This window comes from Sebastes fasciatus, chromosome 4 (assembly GCF_043250625.1).
Source record: "Sebastes fasciatus isolate fSebFas1 chromosome 4, fSebFas1.pri, whole genome shotgun sequence".
NCBI lineage: Eukaryota > Metazoa > Chordata > Actinopteri > Perciformes > Sebastidae > Sebastes > Sebastes fasciatus.
The window spans coordinates 6406754-6430333 of record NC_133798.1 but is presented as its reverse complement, the minus strand read 5'-3'; the positions used below and the strand labels follow the sequence as shown (position 1 = coordinate 6430333).

The window sequence follows — 23580 nt, the reverse complement described above, 5'->3', positions numbered from 1 at the left end:
TGATGCATCACCAGTTACAAACTCTACAGTAGATCGGATGAAGAGCAGCGTGGCTCAGAAGATCTCCTCAGTCCGACTTCGGATGGCTTTCATTATTTCAGCTTCCAAACCTCGATTGCCTAACTCCCCCCAGCCTCTAAACAGTTCCTGGTGTGTACATCTGGAGCACTAGCCCGGCATTAGCTTGCTAATTGATCCTCTGAAGTGCCACGGCGGCCTGCAGCCAACACAGTGGTGGATGGAAGTACATGTGGCTCTAAGAAAGGACTTTTGTTCTCTGGGCCCCCGCGCTCTCGTTCCTTGTATGGAAAAACTGAGATGGGGGGGAGGTTTGGGGAGAAGGGGGTGTGACCTTTTCCTAAAAACAGCCTCTCTTTCCCTCTGTCACCGAGTCACACACTCTGTGAAAATCAATAAATAATGGGTGCAAGTAAAAAAGTCATAAAAGGGCTGGACTCTGGCACGGGTACACTGCTCTCGTAATGCTGTCCACATTGAGAGGGAGAAAAACTGTGTTCTCATTATGATGTCTTAGCACAAACACTAAATTCAAACTGGGTGATTTAGGGCCAATTGCAATGTATGTAGTTATAACTGAGAATGTACATTCTTAAAACAAACAAACAAGAAACAAGGCTTGGTCTGGCAGCTGACCAAACTGGAGCTGAACATGAACATTCCTCTGGACACATTTCTCTACTTTATCTGCACATGTCCAATAATGTGAACCACTAGGGAGGGCTGTGTATTGGCAAGAATCTGGCGATACGATATGTATCATGACACCGGGGTAATGATTCAATATATTGCGATACTGGAAGCAAGGTGATACATTGCAATACTTTTTTCAAATATGATTTTAGTAAAACTCTTATAGTATAAAGACACACCATTTGTACCATATGTATAAAATCTGACTAAAAAAAGTCACTATGGGGACTAACATCATCACACATGAATACAGTTGGGCTCATTGGATTCACATGAGTCTCACCTTTACAGTGATACCCAATTTATGTAATTCAAGACTGTTTAGGGACCCCAGTATGCAGAAATATTCAAATACATAATTTTAGAATAGGTGAAAATAACACATTTGTACCGCATACAAAAAACGACTTGTTTTTTTCCCAAAACTGCATGTGATTATCATAAAGTGGGCATGTCTGTAAAGGGGAGACTCGTGGGTACCCATATTTAACCCATTTCTATTCACATATATTGAGGTCAGAGGTCAAGGGAACCCTTTGAAAATGGCCATGCCAGCTTTTCCTCCACCAGAATGATAATGGGTGCAGCCAGACATTTCTTTAGCGCTGACACAGCGCTGTGGAGATAAGTCTGGCTATGCCAGACGAGCCTAACCTTGTCTGACCCTAATGTGTGTCAAACAATCAATGCGTCAACAGAGAAAGCACATATAAAAATGTAAGAGGCGTACCCTGGTGGAAGTGGTCTCTCCCAGGTTGTTGTTTTGGTGTTGTGGTCGACATAGTACACTCTGCCATGAGGCAACACCCTCTGCTCCCAGCTACACACAGAGAAAGAGACAAGTATTACATTTGCTTCTACAATTCACACTTTAAGAAAATATTAAAAGCGCCTATTTTTCAAGATTTCATAATGAATGTAATTAAAACAAACAACACATCTCCCCAATACACAATTATTGTGATTATTTTGAGAGCAGAGGAAGTGTCCCACACTACCTGCTCATTGGGTAACAGTGACAGAGAGGAGCACTTATATCATGAGCCCAGAGGAAACACCAGCTCTCTAAATATGTCCTTGGTGCTGCTTCAACTAGTGGTCTGACTGTGAGATGTAGTGATGCACTTTCTCTTTGCATGCGCTCGTTCTTACCCTGCCGGGAGCGAGTCTGTAGTGGGCTCTGTGGTGCTGTTGCCGGCCTGCTCGGTGCCGGCGGTGGCGTTGGGGGTGGGCCCCGCCGGCGCGACCGGACCCAGGGCGTCCTGACCTGGAGAGGGGCTACCGCTGCTGCTGCTGGCAGCTGGGGATCGTCCCGACGGGGAGGATGGAGGAGGTGTGTGACGGGCCACGCCCCCACGACTACTCTCCAGCCCGTTAGACGTCAACTCAACTTTGTCTGAGAGGAGAGGGACGAGAGAGAGGAAAAATGGATGCAAAAATGACGTTCCTGTTCCTTTACATGGGATATAAATGCATTATTACACGGCTTTGTTGAATACTCGATTCAGTCAATCACAGCGCTCTACGGTCTGTTGCTTTGTATAACAGACCGTTGCTATGGACGCAGTTCTGATGTCGGACTCTGGAGAACCGTGTTTGTGTCAAATTATTGATTTCTTCAGTAAGTAGCTGTGTAATAAGTAGGATAATGTACAGTTAGCGGGTCATTGTTGTGAAATAAACCTCTTCAGGGCGCTTTGCGTTGGGGTCCTGCATCACCCTGTCGGGGTTTATTTTACAACAATGACCAGCTGCTTGCTGTTAATTATCCCTTACGAATCACACAGATAAAATCAGTGTTATAGTTTATTAAATATAGACAATATAGTTTGTGTGGATACTGTCTATGTGGCTTAATGCTTTTTAATTAGGATTAGGTCAGAACCAGTGGGCAGCTTTGTTTTGGATCCAATTCCCATTTAACAAAATACCCAAATTATCTGGGCTCTGACCTAAACAAATCTCTTATCAAACCTTTCATCTCTCCTCATACGTTTTAATTAGCAAAGGTAACAGCTTCTCATTTTTATCTGACGCTGACAAAAAAAACAACAAAACAAAAACCTTCCGGCAGCAGATTATTTCAGCTGTAGCTAATCAATGTTTCCGTAAGTAACTTGACAAAAAGGTCAGAACGAAACCTCTGGATGTGGTCTGGTTAACATGCTCGTTTGTCAGATAAAGAAACATCACTCTGTAACCCCCCCTGTATCACCAGTGGACGATGTGACCAGCAAAACGATGAGTCGTCTCTGGTGAAATGACCCAGCCGATCGAGTCGGAATCACCCGCTCAAACTGTCATTTATATCATATCAATAATTCAAGCTCATCAACTCAATAGTTCTGCCTTCTCAGCCGGCTGTCACGTGATTATCGATCAAATGGAGTAATTTCAGTTTTACTTTAGTTACTTGCAAATGTTGCAGACTAAAATTAATTTGATTAATTTTGTTATTATCATCACTTCTTTGCAAGACAAAAGATCATTAATATAACTATATGTACATGTAGTGTGCAGTTCACGGAAAACTCAATGTTATAGACGACACAAACACATTTTAACACGCAATGAAAGACAATTACAAAAGTCAAAATCAATTGCAATTGATTTGGTGTTAGCGTAGGTTGCATTCCAGTGTATATGTTGCGTATGCCTGCCAGTCTGTGTGGATGTGCATAAGAGCAAAAGAGAAGAGAGATAATAGAACATTCATAACGGACTGGAAGACCTTACCTTCAGCTGATTCTGATTACAGATTTTGAAGGAGTACTGCAGTAGTACTGAGAAGTACTGAGAATTCAGCTATTTGTGAAGCAATCATTAAGGCAAAACTATTGTAGACCCTGACGCTACATAATGTGGTTATTTTTTTACTATGCGGCAGCCAGAACGTCTTTTTTTGACCTTTTAAAGATACAGAATATCTGTGTAAATTACTATCAGCAGCATCTACCCATTTAACATCAAAATCAGTTATTCTACAAACATAAACATATAAATCCCGTTAAGGTCAACACACAGTGTAACACAATAACAAGGTTAGCAGATTTGTTTCCCATACCTGCGCTGCTTCCAGGGCTGACATGACTCTTGGAGGAACGATGGCGACCGGATGAGACCGGCCCGGAGATCTGCTCCTCATTCAGCTCCCCGTTAGTCAGAGAGACCCCTCCGGTGCACCCTGGGGAGCTGTTCTGCGAACCCCCCACTGAGTGCCTGTTACTTCTGTGAAAAGAAAGAAAGAGAAGCACACAGAGAGAGAGAGAGAGAGAGAGAGAGAGAGAGAGAAAAAATGAAAGAAAAGGAGATGAGAAAAGGCGGAAGGGAGGGAGGGAGGGAGGGAGGGAGGGAGGGAGGGAGGGAGATGTGATGAGACAGAGGAAAGAGATGACAAAGAAACAACATTTGTTCACTTACTGTATGGGGAAAGAATGAGTGCGTATGTTGTGCTCTTCTCGTTCTTTGACTGTCTTTCGTATGCCCCTCCTGTGGATCACCTCACAGCTTTGTTTTGACAACTTATGATTAGCACTATTGTTGTTCCTGACTCAGGGGAATAGACCTGGCACATGTACCAGCGTGTACACGGGCAAAACCAGAGCACACAGAGGTGTTGGTGTCGCCTACTTTTGTTCTCTGAACGACCTCATATTTTCCTAACACTAAATATAACTTTGCTTTTCCGACAAGAACTTTTATACAAAGAAAAACATGTTGGCTTTTCCCTCCCCAGGACCAAGGAATGCTGAGGAAGAGCTTGGACAGCCATCAACAGCAAACCGGATTAGGGGCTGCGCTGTGTTTATCCGCCACAATAAGAAGAAACAGCAGCAGAGGAAGGAAGCAACCATTTGACATTGACACTTGGTGTGTGTATAAATATCATTACGAATGTGTTTATGCCTGGGCACCGAGCTCCTTGTCATGGGGGGGGGGGGGGAACGACAGAAATCACCTCTCCTCTTCAGTCTGCTCGTACACAACTGGATGGAGATGTTGACTGCTTCTCCATGACAGCAGCGGTCTGGACTCTTGGCTGAACTGCGCTTAATGCCCCCCTACAATGTTTAGAGGGAAATACCATCCGACCCCATGCGTCCCAGCCGCAAAGCTTTGAAATAAATGCAGCCTGCACCACTATTTATTATCCCACTACCATTCTAGCCGGTGAGAGCAGCGTCTGAAACCACATTCAGGGGGGGAATAACATGCTGGCACTCTGCATAAGTGCTTCAGTCAACCATACTGGCACAGGCTTCCTTCACTCGATCCTTTTCTTTTCTTTCTTTCATTTATTTTGATTACAATTATGCCTTGGGTTTTCTGTTTTTCACATAAGCACTTTGCAAACAAAACAAAAGGTTATACGTGTCTATTATAGTGCTATTCTTATTATTATACCACAACATCTGCAGAGATCAGCAGTGTAGTGAACTAAAAAGCTGGTTTTCAGTATGTGTGTGTCTGTGTTTGTCAATGGTTTAAAGGGGACATATGAAAAACTTGTACACATACATTTGGATATCTGGAGAGCCTACCAACCACAAACTGTGAAATAACACAACCCAGTCAGTTTTTTGTGGGCTGCCTAGTAGACTAGCCGCGGTGGTCGGTGTTACACGGTGGTCGGACACACACCGATTACATTACTTGCCCGTTGTTTGCCTTTTTACAGAAATAAAACCCATTTAGTTCATTTTGGTGTATTAGCGCCGTGTTATCAATACGTAGTCAGACGACGGACGTGGGGTGAAAAATCTAAACAATTAGGGGGGCCAAAGGGGGGGTCCAGGCTTAATATTACAGGGGCACTGGCCCCCTCTGCCCCCTCCCCCCCCTAGAACCGCACCTGGCTCAGTTGTAAAATGAACATCACTCAATGAGCTGTAGCCGTTTGGAAAGATTGCTTGGCTCCCGGTATTGCTGCTTGCAGAGTTGTCGGGGGCTCGTGCCTGTTTGGAGCGCGGAGCCGCGGTCTGCCCGCTGTGGACGACATGTCTGCAGAGCCCTGAAACCCCTCCTCCGCTGCTGCTTGCTTGTTTATTTAAAGTTTATTAATATTGAACGTGTCGCGTGTCCAAATTGCACCAAATTCGAAACTGCATGTTCTTGGGTCTCCAGCAATACACCTGTCAAATGTGAAGTCGATTGGATGAACGGATCTGCAAATAACACACATACAGTACATACCCATATATATATATACCATGTAGCCTCTCTTTTTAAATAAGAATTTGAAAGTGTAAATGACAGTAGTTGTCAGGGCATAAAACCAATGATCTGTTGATCTTTAAAAATCAAGGCTCTAGTCTTAGTCTAACATTGTGTCTGCCTAACGTGTTTAAATCAAAAATCCAATTGTGACCTTAAATCGAAAGTCAAATCGAATCGTGACACCCCTAATTTATCATTGGCTGAAAACTCAAAGTATTTTGCTCCAAGAGCCTGGATCTGCAGTTTTTTTTGTAGATCTCTGCCACGGCAGAAGTGTAGCAAAAGTCACATGTAAAAAGACAAGCCAATTGAGAGGCCTGCTTAGTTGTAACTGATGACTTGTCTGGTATTTCCAGCTCTTGGAGCAAAATACTTTCACTTTTCAGCCAATAATATCCATGTACACATCTACTTGTATACATCATTTAATGTTCACCCAGAATAATGTGGGCAATATGAGGGTATACTAAAATACTAAATACATTTAGAAATGAAACACATTTTCATTCATTGGTCTTTCTACGCTCATATTACATCCAATCTGCAGCATCAAGGGGGCTGTATCTCAATTTCAAACCGTGCTTAGAGAGTCTGTGTGTGTGTGTGTGTGTGTGTGTGTGTGTGTGTGTGTGTGTGTGTGTGTGTGTGTGTGTGTGTTGACCTGCTATTAGGTCCAGCTGCACTGGGAGTCTCCTCACTCTGTGTCCTCCTCAGGTTGGGTCTGTCTGACTGCAGTATCTCTGCAAAGACACAGAACATCTTCATGGTAAAGACATGGACGACCAGCTATTAACAACGAGCTGTCAATCGAGGGGGAGAGAAAGAGAGCAAAGAGACGGACTGAGTAAAAGTTTAAGATATTTAGTCACATGCATTAGCCAGTTTATTGTGTACTTTTATACTGTTGTATATTGATGCTTTGGCCGCATTGTTCCTAAAACATTTTAATGCCAAAAAAGCCCCATTGAATTTGAATTTGAGTAACGGAGATCCCGATGTTTCCAAATACCCCAAATATATCAGGTGGAATTTTGGGGAAATGTGCCGGAAAGAATGCTAAACACATCTATGTATATAGCCCTATCTACTGTATATATGATACAAAACATGGAGTCTTGGGTTTGAAATTCCAAATAGATATGATGAAGTATGAGGAGTTGGAACAAGCTGATAAACAATATACATAAAAGCTGAGGAAACAAAAGGAAAAATTACATCTTAGAAGAGTATTGCATTGATTTAGCATTACTCCTATCACATTGTTGGACTCACAATGGAAAGTTAAGGTGCCTACATTACCCACAATGCAACTCTAGATTCAGATGTGTTACGCTTTGTCCACACAGGGAACGTCAGGAGAGAAATTAGCATTTAGTATTTCATACTCTGAAACACTTTGCCAGAAAAAAAAAAAAAAAAAACCCGTCAGTAGATTCTAAATTTGTTTTTAACAATGATGTCTCCAGCTGCTACACTGGCTGAAACTTTAAAAGAATTCAACACTAAAGCTCCCTCAGCAACAAAATGAGTTTCCCTAACACCAGCGTTAGTTCCAGTCTCTCCCTAGAGGTTCTATCATCACATTATACTGTCACACTTTGAACATTACAGACCTCTGTATGTATCTGGAGAGGACCAGTAACCTTATTGGTCCTCTCCAGAGCGGTGTAGAAAATGAGAAAGTTCTCATAGTGAGGCTCGGGCCACTTTTCCTGAATAATCAAATCCATATAGACCTGAAACATGTGGCCATGTGTACAGTTGGTGGTTTAATAGAGACCATTCATCCTTGTACGGACTGTGTAGTCTGTACTGGTGTGTCTATGTGTGTGTGTGTAGTGGCATGCGGTCTTGGTGGTGTGAGGGAATGTGTGACTATATGCTCAGTCTTAAAAGTGACTGAAAACCACAAGCCTATAACATGCTTTTCATTAACACTCACTTTCTCCTTTACACACACAAACACTGCACCTTCCTACGTGTAAGACACTCACGCCGGAGGCAGGACAGCCTCAAACAGTATCCATATTTACACACATATATATTCTGCTATCTTAAGTAAAGCAAACAGGTAATCTCATACACACACCCACACACACCCACACAACACACACACAGAGTCTGTTTTGTAGCAATGAAAGGGTTTCTTGTGAGCAGAGCCGATGGACATACAGAAAAATAAACAGTGGTCTTGAGGAGAAACTATTGTGTCATAGCCTGCTCACTGAGTTCATCACCCCTCCCTCTTAATGACACAGGTCTAATTACTGGTCTGGTGTGTGTGTGTGTCTGTGTGCATGTACAAGTGAGTGTGTGTATGTATGTGTGTAAAATAGGAGGGACTACCTTAAGGCATAAAAAAATCTCAGCAAATAAACTACACTAAAGAAAACAGTCATTTCAGTTCAGCAGCTGCTGTGGAAGCTTTAGGTTACTTGTGTAACCACAGTTCTCCGAGGGGGGGAGATGAAGATTTTCACCATCTAAGAATCTGTTGATATTTTTCTATTTAGATGAATCAATTAAAGCTTCAGTAGGCAGAACGTTTTTGGAATCATTGAGCAAATATTCCCTAATAACATTTCAGCATATTGTTATTTGTTTTCAGGCTTTAGAATATCTAGACCATGACGGGAGACTTTGGCCAATCACAGGTCATTTCAGAGAGAGCGTTCCTATTGGCTGTGCTCCGGCTGCTGGGCGGTGCTTGGAATTTCCTCAACTGTTTTCAACATGGCAGCCAGGTCACAAACTTTCTAATTTTACAGCTAAACACTACACTACAAGATGTTTCTGAAAACATCTGAGGCCAGAAATAGGCATTACAGTAACAGAATATTGATTCATATCTCGCTGCCTAGCTTGACAGTTTGATCAGAATTCACGAGCAGTGAATGACTGCGTTAGACTAATCTGCTCTCATTGGTTGTTTTTCTTCGAGCATGGTGGAATCTTGCAAATGTCGTTAGGAGCACCAAGAGGAAACAAAGGAACCTGACTTTTTCACAGATTATGGGTCTCATGTGCTACTGAACAGTTTGAGCAAATATTACAAAAAGTTATTTTTATTAAATGGTAAATGGACTTGCATTTATATAGCGCTTTTCTAGTCTTCCGTCCACTCAAAGCGCTTTACACTACATGTCAGCATTCATCCATTCACACACACATTCATACACTGATGGCAGAGGCTACCATGCAAGGTGCCAACCTGCCCATCAGGATCTAATCTAAATACTCATTCACACACCGAAGGGGTTAAGCCTTGCTCAAGGACACATCGACATTTGGACCGCAAGAGCCGGGAATCAAACCACCGACCTTCCGATTGGTGGGCGCTGCTCTACCCTCTGAGCCACAACCGCCCCATTGAAGTTACCAACTGTGGCTTTAATGTACAAAGTCTAGCATGATGAGTTCACGATGATGAGTGTTAGACTATCCACGCAGATAGACCAGTGACTAAGTGTGTCTGTGCTGCTGTGTACATGTGGCCACTGCTTCTGTGGGATCGGAAGTTGTGTATACATGGAGTGTGTGTGTGTGTGCGTGCGTGCGTGCGCATCTAACATTTACAAAGTGTCCCAATATTCCCAGAGTTGAAATCGTTCTGCTCTGGCTTCTGTTTCCTCCCATCTTTCAATACAAGGGTTTGTTTATGAAGCCCGCTATGTACGAGTGTGTGTGTGTGTGTGTGTGTGTGTGTGTGTGCGTGCACGTGTCAGAAAAGCTGCCAGGGGAAATGAGTAAAACTTCCAAACTAACAGAGGTGCGTTCAGAGCGAGAACACAGAGCTCCTCAACACCACCAGAAGGCAACACACTTCCACCTTTATACACTTTATATATTCAGGCAGCCCACATATGCCTGCACACACACTGCAGAATGCAAAACACATGTACATGCACACCCACGAACGCACAACGAACACACAAGCTCAAAAGCACATGCCTGTATCTGCACTCGTGAGACCATAAAACACACACACATACAAAGAGAAGTGCCTCAACTTAAAACCCTGGTTATGAGGGCACACTTCAGCCCTCTGTTCACTAACCTCTCCTCCCCCCAAAACACACACGTATACACACATACACACAACCTCTGTCATCCCTGCCCCTGCAAGCCAGGAGAGGAAACCCCTCCCTCCCCGCTACCATGCACACCGTTTCGGGATCACAGGAGGCGATTGTACTACTGAGTTGCAAGCAATGAGGCTAAATTACGCAATTCTCAGAAACAAATTAGACAAAAGCACGCCCGATGTCTGTGATTATGTGTGTCTGTGATTGTGTGTGTGTGTGTGTGTGTGTGTGTGTGTGTGTGTGTGTGTGTGTGTGCGTCAACAGAGTCTTGAGGGAACTACAAATAACAGGCCGTGTAAAAAAAAATGGGAGGTAGGTGGGGCTCTCACATTCATTGTATTTTAACCTTTGACCTGCACAACATTTGTTGAACTGCATTGTGAGGTCATCCCATTTACTATGTTCATTCTCTTATGTACCAGACTTCCTTAATGTACTTTTAAAGGAACAGTTCCACATTTCAAGAAATACACAATACACAGCAAATATGATTATTAAAAGTTATTTTTATAAAACGGTCACTATATCCTGATAGTAGTGCATGAGACAGGTAATCTAAAAAAAATCATGTGCCTCTGTGTCCTCCGGTGCTCCTAACGGCATCTGCGGGATTTCACAGACCGGAGGAAAACAAGCAGTCAGAGCTGATCTGGAGTCTGCCGTCCATCTGCCGTCTACGAGAGCCACGAGTCAATCACTCGTGAACTCCGATCAAATGGTCAAACTAGGCAGCGCTGATCAAATATGAAACAATATTCTGTTACTGTAATGCCTATTTCTCTCCTCAAATGTTTTCAGAATCATCTTGTAGTGTACTGTTTAGCTGTAAAATTCGAAAATTTGTGACACGGCAGCCATGTTGAGATCTGTTGAGGAAATACCAAGCACCGCCCACCAGCCAGAGCACAGCCAATAGGAACGCTCTCTCCCTCTGAGATGACCTGTGATTGGTCAAAGTCTCCCGTCACAGGCTAGATTTTCTAAAGTCTGAAAACAGAGCCATGAGGAGGTGCAGAAGTCTAGTTTTCTCTCAGAACACTTGAATTACAATATGCTGAAAGGTTATTATGGATTTTTTGCCCAATGATGCCAAAAATATACTAGCCTAGCCCCACTTTAAAGTTAGGGTTGGTGATCTTAAGAAACCAGCAAGAGTGCGTTAGATTAAAAAAATTATCCAACTGAAAAACCCAGCCCAGTGTTGCCAATTCTTTTCCAGTGAAAGCAGCCAGCAGCACTAATTCCAAAAGTCACTAAAGTCTGCAACACTGACAGCCGACAGAGGCTCCAGGTGGTTGCAATCTGCAACCTCACCACTAGATACCGCCAAATCCTACATACTGCTCATCCTACACAGGCACATCCATTAAAAACTCATATTATCCTAATTTAAATCTAATCATAAACCCTAGCCTTCTTCATCGGTGAGGAGTTGCAAAACATCCCCTCTTTACAGAAATGTTCTGATCTTGCTGTCCTTGTGGTACAACAGCATGCACACACACACACAAACATGCATAATACAACTCCTCTTAACCTCTCCATATCTAAACGGTCACAAAGAGACACATTTATGCAGCCCATGCTGTGGCAGGCCTTGGCCCTTAATGCTGGCCCTGTGTTCATTCAGCAGAATACACTGTGGGCTCTGTGTGGCACTCTATGAAAAGCCTATGTGTGCGTGCGTGTGTGTATATATGAGAGAGAGAGAGAGAGAGAGAGAGAGAGAGAGAGAGAGAGAGAGAGAGAGAGAGAGAGAGAGAGAGAGAGAGAGAGAGAGAGAGAGAGAGAGAGAGAGAGAGAGAGAGAGAGAGAGAGAGAGAGAGAGAGAGAGAGAGAGAGAGAGAGAGAGAGAGAGAGAGAGAGAGAGAGAGAGAGAGAGAGAGAGAGAGAGAGAGAGAGAGAGAGAGAGAGAGAGAGAGAGAGAGAGAGAGAGAGAGAGAGAGAGAGAGAGAGGATGCATGGACCTGGCTCTGGTTTTAAGAGCAGTCCTGTGTATCTGTTAAAAAGACACCTAGTCTTTGCTTCCAATCCATAAAGGAAAGTAAAATGTTAGCGTAGTGCCTGGAGGCGGAAAATACTGTTGACCTAGAGTCAATAAGTCTGGAGGGTTTGAAATCCTTCCTCTAAGGACTATGAAATGATTTTATATTGGTTTGGGAATAGTAACACATGCACATGGAGATTAAGTGTTCTCTAATATCAGTGTTAAAGTTCAATGAATACAGGTTGATGAAGGCTGACATGGTAGCAATAGTCAATATTTTGCACTTTCAGTTTAACAATATTCTTGACATGTTATTCTTTGACACACTATTTAAAAGAAGTCTAAACTCTACACTAACACCCAGGCTTTGCTAGAATAAATAAGTACGCATATAGGCTATAAGCCTACCATTATGCAAACTGGGTTCTAGTGTCAGTTTTGACATAATGCAGCAGAGAGACTGAAGCTAAAGATCCGATAACTACAGGCAAACAGGTTGAATTGAATGCAAATACTTGAGGACTGTTATCTTACTATCTTACACTATTCCACTTTCCTATTTTACAATTAAAGCAGGTGAAAGCAGTTTGCAAAGTTGAATGACAAACACAACAGTAATAAATCACACGACAGTCGAGAAAAGGCCAATATGCAACACTGAAAACAGCAAAGATTAAACATTCAATTCAATTCAATTTATTTTTATATAGCGTCAAATCATAACAGAAGTTATCTCGAGACGCTTCATACAAGACACGCAGCATCGTGGCTGCTAACTCTCCCGGTCGAGTGAACTGGGGACTCAGTTGTGTATTGTGCTCATACACTGCAGCTGGTGATAAATGATGGATTTAACCCATTTGTGCATCGGCTTATCGTTGAAGCTCGGCGGCTAAAAATAGCACCGCTGCATGCGACGCACTAATCTTGTCGGTTAACGGTTAATTAACAAGGGTCGGTTAATGGTTAAAAAAATAAATAATCTAAATTAGCATTCCTACTACAAGATGTTTCTGAAAACATTTGAGGAGAGAAATAGGCATTACAGTAACAGAATATTGATTCATATTTGATCAGCGCTGCCTAGTTTGACCGTTCGATCGGAGTTCACGAGTGATTGACAGCCGGCTCTCATAGACGGCAGTTGGACGGCAGACTCCAGATCTGCTCTGATTGGTTGTTTTCCTCCGGTCTGTGAAATCTTGCAGATACCATTAGGAGCACCGGAGGACAAAGGAGGAACATGATTTTTTTCAGATTACCTGTCTCATGCACTACTGTCAGGATATAGTGACCGTTTTATAAAAATAACTTTTTCTAAATCATATTTGCTCCATTTCTACCCACTGCTGCTTTAAAGAACATAATGTGCATTGATGAGCATTGTTTGGGTCTGATTAGATTTTTAATTAAGTATGTCAACCTCATCTATTCTCATTAGTTTACTTCAATATAACATTATAAACAGTTGTAAGAGATCAAATAATAATATTCTGTTGTACAACTCTGTCATCACACTAATTTCACCATAACAATTTTTGTGTATGGGCACAAACACCATGTGGGTAGACTTTGGAAAGTTGTCATTTACACAATGTGAAGTGTCAGGCTTTTTCCACTCATCACCAGGGTGGAGACACACAAATATCCTACTGTACAAACAAATGCATGTGTACGCATGTGCACGCGTTGTTGGCAATATTAACGAACATTTAAGAGAGACAGGAAGGGAAAGAGTGAGAGGAGAAGAAATGGTTTAATATTGTGGTGTATTCTGTACTAATAAGCTGTCTGGATTTCGGTAGGAAAACAGTGTGTGCATCTTCGCTGACTAGTGAAAACCTTGAATTACGTGTTTTTATGTTGAAATGGGGGGTGTCTTATTTTCAGCGCTGTATCCTCTTCCTCAACTCCCCACAAAGATCATTTTATTTTTTATCACTTCTTTAAAAGGAGTTCTTGTCAAAAATCGCCACTCTGGAGATTTTCACACGACAGCAGTGATATGTGCACATGGCCTCAGTGTGATTGCCTCTCTAGGTGCTTCTCTGTGTATTTTTGTGTTATATACCTTCACCTCCGTGTGTGTGTGTGTGTGTGTACGTGTGTGTGTGTGTGGTAAAGGCGGGACTTACTGTCTGCTGCCGTGCTGCCATTGGGCAGCGTGCCCAGATCAACAACCATGCCGTCCAGACAGACGTTGAGCTCGCCTCCCGCTACAACCGAGCCTTTGTTCTCCGTCTGCAGCACCAGACTCAGCTGGACGTTCTCCACTAGAGGAGGGAGGAAGAACGACAGACAGAGAGAGAGAGAAAGAGAGAGAGGACGAGTGGTTAAGAAGGTAGAGGACAAAGGTGGTGGGGAAAGGAAGAAAGGTTGAGTTGGAGGGAGGGGAGACGGTGAGTAGAGATGGAAGCGAGGAAATTGGACATCCTCTATTATTGCTCTAAAATGAGAAAACGGTGTGAACCCACAGAGAATGATCTTCCACAGTGAAAACAGTGGAGGGCCACCCTGCTGAGACATTTGTAACAGAAGAGGTATCTGGCCCTGTTCAGACCTGGTATTAACATGCGTCCTCAGTGATCGGATCACAAGTGGACAGCTCGAAGTACAGGTGTGAACGCATTTTAGAGGCATTGAGATCTGATCACTCAGACCACATTCAGAGGTGGTCTGGGCCACATATGGCCACGTTCTTTTGGGCGATGTGTAGTGAATGAGTCCTGGACCACATTAAGGACCACCTACTCAACTTCAATGCACATTGTTTGGATTGTAATTTTGACAAGATCGTATGCATTAATCTCTTGTTATACAAACGTTTGTTTTATACACATGTCTAATAAATATTTGTGACCTTGCCTGAACCTGAGCGTTCGCGATACCTTAATAAATGAAGGTTGATCGCCGTCATGTCCCTTCAGTCTTCCCCCGTCCAACACAGTAGCCGGATATTGCTGATCCAGACATCTCTACATGTTTAATTGAATCCCATTAGGTTAAGTGTTGTCTGTAAATAACCAACGTGTTAACAGACAACTGTTTGATCTATAGATTTAGTTGGAGACGACAGTCTGGCGCTTCTATAACGTTAATGTATGACTGTATTACTGCAGCAGCCTCTCACTCAAGCTAACGTTAGCTAGCCATGCTAGTCACTGTCACCAGCAACATTTAGCGATTTACCACACTGACAGTGAATATTCACGTATCGTATGTGCCTCAAATCTCAGTGTGAAAGCCTCGGTTAATCACTATACAACAGCTTTTCAGCATTTTCCTGTTTAATGTGATGCAAGTTTCTTTCCCCCAAAAGGGAGTGCAGCCTCGGCGATGACGCGATGCTGGTCTGGTCTATGGCTTGAAGCCATAAAGCTATTATAAATTATATCATTTTTAGTACATGACAGGGGAGCAAATCGGAGATCAGCGTTTTGGGATTTATTGTTGGTGCAACCAACTACACAGCAACTCTTCAGCATAGCGTTATTACCATTTTTTGAACATTAAAGCAAGTAAACATGTTCTAGTAGAAACCAAGTATACAAGTATGAACCTGGAAATGAGCATGATATGTCCCCTTTAAGTCATATTTGGAGAGGAGAAGGTTCCTGAATACATGCTGTAAATTCATACTTCTTTAATTTTCTCGTTCCCATTTGTTATTTAATTTTTTTTTCTGTGTGTGTGTGTGTGAACTTACTCTTGCCATCGTGTGTGCGGAGTGTGTCCAGCAGGTCTATGGTGGCGCTGCCCAGTAGCTCCTTCCTCAGGGTGTGGCAGCTCCACAGCTTCAGATCCAGACGACTCTGAGGTGTCACATTACTGTGAAACACAAGGCAACATGAACACGCACATATTATCTACTGAAGCCTGTTACTACACGAACACACATCATCAAAAATACAACAAATACTGCATTACCTCAGGAAAATCTTTAAGAGAGCCGAGTTTCACTTTTTGATAAACTGCAATTTTTACAGCCGAACCACTTCCAAGGTACAGCACTTCTACTTGAGTGGAATATTCTGATATTTGGAACTCTTTTCTTCATTGCCTGTATCAGTACACACCTAACAACAGAGTGGGGTGAAGGCAACGGTTTCTTATGTTCTATGTAGGGCTGGCAATCGATTAAAATATTTGATCGCGATTAATCGCATGATTGCAAATTAATCACATTCTTTATCTGTTCAAATTGTACCTTTAAAAGGAGATTTGTCAAGTATTCAATACTCTTATCAACATGGGAGTGGGCAAATATGCTGATTTATGCAAATGTATGTATATATTTATTACAGGAAATCAATTAACAACACAAAACAATGACAAATATTGTCCAGAAACCCTCACAGGTACTGCATTTAGCATAAAAAATATGCTCAAATCATAACATGGCAAACTGCAGCCCAACAGGCAACAACAGCTGTCAGTGTGTCAGTGTGCTGACTTGACTATGACTTGCCCCAAACTACATGTGATTATCATAAATTGGGCATGTCTGTAAAGGGGAAACTCGTGGGTACCCATAGAACCCATTTACATTCACATATCTGGAGGTCAGAGGTCAAGGGATGCATAACTGTGGAGCGTTATTTAGCCTTTGCAACAAGCTAGTATGACATGGTTGGTACTAGGGATGGAACGGTTCAGGTAAAAAGTCTGAACCGTTCGGTTCGCTAGTCACGGTTCAGGTCGTGTATGAATTGTTTGGTTCATTTGAAATTTTTTGTAGAAATCAAGGTCTATTGAAGGAGGCTGGGACACGGGCGGACATGGGTCTTGAGGTACGGGGTTTAACATGTGTGCAGTGTAACTGAAGCTGCGGTCGTGCGTTGCTATTGGCTCAATTTCGGCGAGTGCACAGCAGATTTTACTGCGCATGTTTTGATGAAGCGTGACCCAGCCCCCTTCTCAATTGGCACGGATGAAGTGCGGCTGTCAGTCAGTTTAGGAAATGGCGAGTAGACACGTTAAAGTACAGTTAGAGGATCCACCAGCATCGTTTGGCTCTGCTGTATGGGAGCATTACGTATGAAAATGACGGATAAAACGGTGACTGTGTGTAAGCACTGTGCAACACGTGTGGTTTATGCTAGCGGCAATACTTCGGGTAGGAAAGACCAACTCCTTCTCCCCGCAGCATTTTAACAGCCTCTACATGCAGATTCAGACAGGGCAAAAAACACAACTACAGCATCGGGGAGGTTTATAGTGAAAGATATGCAGCCTTATGCAGTCGCGGTGGCATAAAAATACAGGACTGTATAAAACTGTTTGTGTGTGTGTGTGTGTGTGTGTGTGTGTGTGTGTGTGTGTGTGTGTGTGTGTGTGTGTGTGTGTGACAGAGTTTGTGGGGGGTGCGTCAGAGATGCTAAAATCACCTGCATAAAATTGCCTGTTCTCCATCTCCGAGCCTGACTGGTGTGTGTGTGTGTGTGTGTGTGTGTGTGTGTGTGTGTGTGTGTGGTGTGTTTGTGTGTGCCGTGGCTGATTCTGAGGTTTTCAGTGGACAGCTGTGGATAACACAAACAGATTAAGGAAAACAGTTAGAAAGGAATATATTAGAATTGGAAAAATGTGTTCTTTTTGTAAAACTGGTTCATCTATTGGAAAGGACAAAACAGAGTGTCACATGGAAGAGAGTAGAACTGAACAGACTACGATACACACTGTGTGACTGTGGCCGCAGTCCAACCACAATAAGGAAATGTGTTTCTATTTCATGTGTGTGTTACAGGTCAAAGCTGTAGCTTTCATATCAACAACACCTCATCCACAATTTCTTTTAAATAATACACTGTCCACCGCTGTAACAACCAGTGAGATTGGGCACCCCAATTACGTCATCTGCAAACAGAAGGCCTTTAATTTGAGTATCTAACAGAGGAAACACAAACCGGCTCATCCAACACACAGCAGCCAGCGTCCTCTCATGTGCACACAAAGATAAGCATATTACTCCAGTAATTAAAGGGTAACTTTGGTATTTTTCAACCCTTTTTTGTCATGTTTTTGTGTCTAACTGGCTAGATAGCAACAACAATTTTAAGTAAAAGTATTGAGGGAGAGCGCTTTAGACAGCAGCTGCTCACAGGCTGCAATATGGTGCTATTGGGGCAAGCTGGCACCGTCATTTACGTCCACTAAAAGTGCTTGTTTTTGCCATGACAGGCTCTGATTGTTGCTATAAGTATCTGCCATTATGGAAAGAGTCTCCATGCCTTGCAACTTTAAAATGCCAATTAAACGAAACAGAGACATCTTTTTCCAAAAAATGTAAGCATTATTTTTAGCTTTCTGATGTGTTTCTGGAACTGTTTAAACCATTCACAATTAGCTTTAATTTTTCCAGCTGTGTGTCCATTTCCTTTGTACATTGCCTTGTGGGAAAATAGTGTCCATCGACAGTTTTTTTTTTTTATGCATACTGTTTTAAAGTATATTTCATCTTATCACTTATCGCCTATGTGAACACACTAAATACTCATAACCTGCTTATAATTAATATGTTTGTATGGATTTGGGATGCAACTTGTGTGTTGGTGGTAAGGCAAGCAAACAGACAAATATAAGCATTGCCCTCTAGTGGAAGAAAGAAAGAAACATCTGTGGTACAACTTCCATTCATTTTCACGAGACTGGGGTCTAGGAAAATAATTAAATGCTCACGATGAAGCCACAATGTTAAAAAAAAGAAATACCAGCCAAGAAACCAGTGTGTGGACACTGGAGGGAAGCATTCGCCCTGCAGGCCTGGTGGAACGTTTCAAGACTTATCAAGGACCTTTTATTACCTACATCAAAGTGCTTCTGCAGCCTTAAAAACACTATTGCTTTAAGGGGGTTTTATGTTGTTATTCAGTGTTCTCACCAGTAGAACTGTAACAACCTAATGAAATGAATGCATGAAACTGCTGTGTTATACCCGTGTAAAATAAAAAATTCCTGATATTTGCTGACGTCTTACAGCGCTGACCCTTTCTGAATACACCTCTCTACATTTCGTGATATTTCACTAAATCACAGCACTATTGGAAGCTCTGCAACTCTGATAAAAGCCTACAGCTTGGCTTAAACAGGCTTAGTAGCTCGGAATTCTTGCAGGCCTGCTGAGAATCTTGTTACAGCATGTGTCAGTCATATGAGAGCCGATTTGTTCGTCCCGTATCACTTCTGGATTGCAAAACTGAAGAACACACAGCCTGGCACCGTATCTCAGGGTGCGTCTGATCAGGATGAGTGGTTGGATGAATTAATGATGACAGAGAGATAGGATTCTGTTTGTACCCCCCCTTCCTATCACAGACGACACATTAGCCGATCTCTGAAGAGGAGACGGAAGTGAGAAGTGAGAGGTGGAAGAGTGTCAGAAATGGAAGAATCAAAAGTAGGTTTCAACATAGCGGGAGGAGGTGGGAGGGGTTCGAGATCAGGTAAACAGCGGTGGAGAGCAGTGTCACTAGCGTCAGAGCATAAATAATGGACAGTGAATGACACTGAGGGGTTGTGACTGAACTATTATTCAGTGAAATAAGACTGGTGAGAAGACACTGGTCACTTTTTTTGGCCTATTTATATGAAAACAAGGCTTTGGGGAGACACAGACACAAAAAACATCAATGCAACTCTAGTGCTTCATGCTAAGACTTACATTAACTTGAGTGATATTACACCATTAACCTTTTCCACTCCACCCTTCTTTACCATAGACCAATTTTTGTCTTTTTTAGGGGGGTGCAGGGGTGTTTAGGGGGAGATAGCAGGTCAACAGTAGATGTCACATCGAAGTGGTGTACATCTTCTGAAAGCTGAGAACCTGAAGATTAATTTGAGATGCAGCTCAGCACTGTGTGTCAAGTTGTTCTAGTCATAAATCAGAAATTAAAAACAAATAATAATGTTATATTCTAAATATATTGTGAAAGTGTACAAGGGCTAAGAACATTGTGATTAAAGGATATGATGATCATCCCCATGCTCTCTTATGTCTCATACGTTGTTACAGCAATTTTTGGGGTTGATACCATTTGTTACACAGATTTGGTGTTGACCATTTTTTACCACTGGAGAATTGATATAAACTGATCAATAATCCCTCCAAAATACCACATTAAGACACCAAGACCTTGAGGAACACCATAGAAAAAGCCTTGCTGTGATTTGGGATCAAAAACTTTTGACATTTGGAGATTTCTGCAAGAATTGCATTTTTCGGCAAAGTGGATAACAAGCACTTCTGTTGAGTAAACTGCTCAGAAACCTCCTTATTGTCAATCTAGCTAGTAAAGCCATCCATCCTCTGAATGCTCTAGGTCTCTAGTTCATGAGGCTGTGATTATCCTAGAGGTCACCACAGGTCATCTTATACAGTGAGGTCAAGTTTAAAAAAAAGGTTCTCACTACAATGAAATGGCTACTATGTGGACTAACATCATCACACATGAATACAGTTGGGCTCATTGGATTGGAAGAGTCTCAGCTTTACAGTGATACCCAATTTATGTAATTCAAGACTGTTTAGGGACCCCAGTATGCAGAAACCATTTTTAGAAAAGGCGAAAATAACACATACACACACTGCATGCAAAAAAACTCTGCATGTTTTGGCCCCAAACAGCATGTGATTATCATAAAGTGGGCATGTCTGTAAAGGGGAGACTTATGGGTACTCATAAAACCCATTTTCATTTACATATCTGAAGGTCAGAGGTCAAGAGACCCCTTTGAAAATCACCATGCCAGTTTTCCCTCGCCAAAATTTAGCTCAACTTCAGAGCGTTTTTTGCCTCCTTCTTTGTTGATACCAATGGATTCCTTAGGTTTCACATGATATCAGCACCTTCACTCTAGCTCTAAAACTGAGCCAACAAACACAAGGCTTTCATCCAGGAGACCGCTGTTTGTGTCCCGTGCGTCATGTTACAATCAGCTGTTCATTCATGTACCGTGTTCACAATGTTAAGTGTTATTTTCACTGTATAAACGTAGTTGTTTTAAGCCCAACAATATTTCCTAAACCTAACTATAGTGGTTTTATTGCCTGAACCTAAGCACGTGTTTTTGTTTAATTCACAACATTAAGCTTTACTGCGACTGAAAAATTACGCCAAGTGGTCTGACAAAGTGTCAGTATGTGACGAATTGGGATGAGAATGCGTTGGAATATTTGACTTATATTCGCCGGGAGGCCAGAAAAATGACTCTAAATGTATGATAAGTTTACTCCGTAACTGTTGGATGTGTAAATAAGCAACTGTTTACAAACAAGTTCGCCATATCAACTTGCAGTGCTGTAGATTAGTAGATCCGTAGATTAGAATTTGAGGAGCAGGTGGCAACTTGCATGGCAGCCTCTGCCATCAGTGTATGAATGTTTTTTGTGAATGTTTTGTTTTGCATGTAGTGAATAAGCGCTTAGAGTGGTCGGTAGATTAGAAAGGCGCTTTATAAAAGCAAGTCCATTAACCATTTACATCTTTGCCAGTGTTCCTTTGCACATAGTCAGTTCACAGTGGTGACTTATTTGGGCTAGTACTGGTTTATGTAAACACTAAATAAGCAGCAGTTCATCAAACTCAAATCATCAAGGCTTCTAGTAACCGAATGACAATCAGCCAAAACGTTACTGTACTGTAATAAACATTGAGATAGGTGGCGTTTACAACACAACACAGTGGTTGCTTTAAGTCACACAAGATTAATCAACAGTCTAAATTCGACATACACAAATGAACATTTATCTGACACGATCTGATTTGTCCTAATAGCTTTCCCATTTTATAAATGCTGTGAAGCTGCTGCACATCCTGTCTGAACAGCGGGTTAGCTTTGTAAACAATGGGAGAGAGGTCACAAAGATTGCCATCGGACTATAAGTAATGAGTGCAAAACTGACAAGAGGAATATAGTCTGTGGGGTGTCAGGTTGACCCATTATTTTCAAAAAGGAATTAGCAAATATAGAGAAAAAGGTTTCATAAGATGGTGCACCATACAGAGAGGATATTTCATGTTATGATGGACAGGACAGGGCAGGACACATCATGCTGCCTAATATGCAGAGCCACCATGGCTGAAGACATGAATGAAAAAGAGGCAACTAATAAAAACTGTTTTTACTCAATTAGAGATCCTTTCTGAGATAAAACACACACACACATTTTTGGTACAACACTGAATTATGGGAAATTCTCCTGTTTTGTCTTCAATTTGGAATGACATGCCATGATGCTATTTCTATCAGTTGTCCTATTCAGACCTGGCATTAACATGCGTCATGAGTGATCCAAACACAAGTGGACAGCTTTAAGTACGTCTGTTCACACCTGGCATTAGAATGCGTCTCCACATGCGTCTCCAGTGACCACTTGTGAGCCAATCTCACTTCCCCGCTCTATATGCAAACAAACACTTAGTAAACACATGGCTAATACAGCAGACGTTGTGACGTAATAGCACAGGAATGTTAGTAGTAATATCCTACATATTTGTGAATTTGGGTACATTTTATTAATATTAAATTAACATTATAATAAAATGTTATTGTACCGGTGGTCCCCAGGGACCTCCATGAGGCCGGCACCGCCGCCTTTGCCAGGCTACAGCGGGGTACAGAGCTTCAGAGACCCGGGGATGAGAGCAAGTGAGTGGGTGGATGGGTATCAGCTCCGTGCAAAGAAGTGGAACAAAAACACCGACACATCACCATCAGTATGATAATAATGCACTTCCTGTGCCTAGTCTGACAGTCTGTAGATATGTAGCCTATAGATAAGGTATGTTTTAATAAAATACAGTTGTACCGACAGAATACAGTAGAGCACAGAAGTCGACAATCGCTCGAGTTTGCCTGTCTATTCACCTGAGGAGCTAAGAGACCCAACAGATCCCAGCGGGACGTAGGTTGAGTAGGCGGTCCTTAATGTGGCCCAGGACAAATTCACTACACACTGCTAAAATAATGTGGCCATATGTGGCCCAGATCACCTCCAAATGTGGTCTGAAAGATCGCAACTCGATGCGTCCTCAATACGTCTTGAGTGATCACTTAGGACACATGTTAATACCAGGTCTGAACAGGGACAGTATATCCCTGTTAGTCAATGAGATGACAAAAAACGGATCATTACCTTTCAAGATCAACTGAGACTTTTCAGTGGTTTGGGCACCGCCAGGTCTGCTCACGCTGGCAGCTGCCATGACCTCACAGCTCTGAAACACAACCACACAAACACACAATATTAGAACATATTGTCACTTCATTACAACATTAGAACAACCCTTACAAAAAACAATAGGTATATTTAGCATTCTGGCCAAATACATTACAATGAAGGCAAGAAATGTGTTCCCTGCATCAGCTTGCCAAGACAGTCATCAGACCCCATCAACATCACCTTGAGCAAAGTCATAGATGTAGTCTGCTGGACTGAATGCAAAGGGGACTGCATAAGCAAAGGGGCGCAGCAAAACTGAACTCTAAACTGGAGCTATGGTTTATATTAGTTGTTTACTTTGTAACCTAACCCTAAACCCTAAATGTGGTTTATGGAGTGGATCTCATCCTGCTACCAGT

The 23580-nt window shown here is 42.3% G+C and overlaps 1 protein-coding gene across 3 annotated transcripts in view; it reads right to left on the bottom strand.

The window, feature by feature from the left end:
* Positions 1-23211, bottom strand: part of wwp2 (WW domain containing E3 ubiquitin protein ligase 2) — a 59742-nt gene extending 36531 nt beyond the window's left edge. For 2 of the 3 annotated variants that reach the window (XM_074631682.1, XM_074631683.1), the window contains exons 1-6: positions 15707-15849; positions 14136-14273; positions 6590-6668; positions 3776-3939; positions 1864-2107; positions 1442-1531 (exon numbers count right to left, since the gene is read on the bottom strand). In XM_074631682.1, the coding sequence (XP_074487783.1) occupies positions 1442-1531; positions 1864-2107; positions 3776-3939; positions 6590-6668; positions 14136-14273; position 15707 (716 nt within the window). In that variant the 5' untranslated portion in view covers positions 15708-15849. Of the gene's footprint in view, positions 1-1441; positions 1532-1863; positions 2108-3775; positions 3940-6589; positions 6669-14135; positions 14274-15706; positions 15850-22991 lie in introns of those variants that run through there. The other variant, XM_074631681.1, reaches the window with a different exon arrangement.
* Positions 23212-23580: the final 369 nt, after the last annotated feature.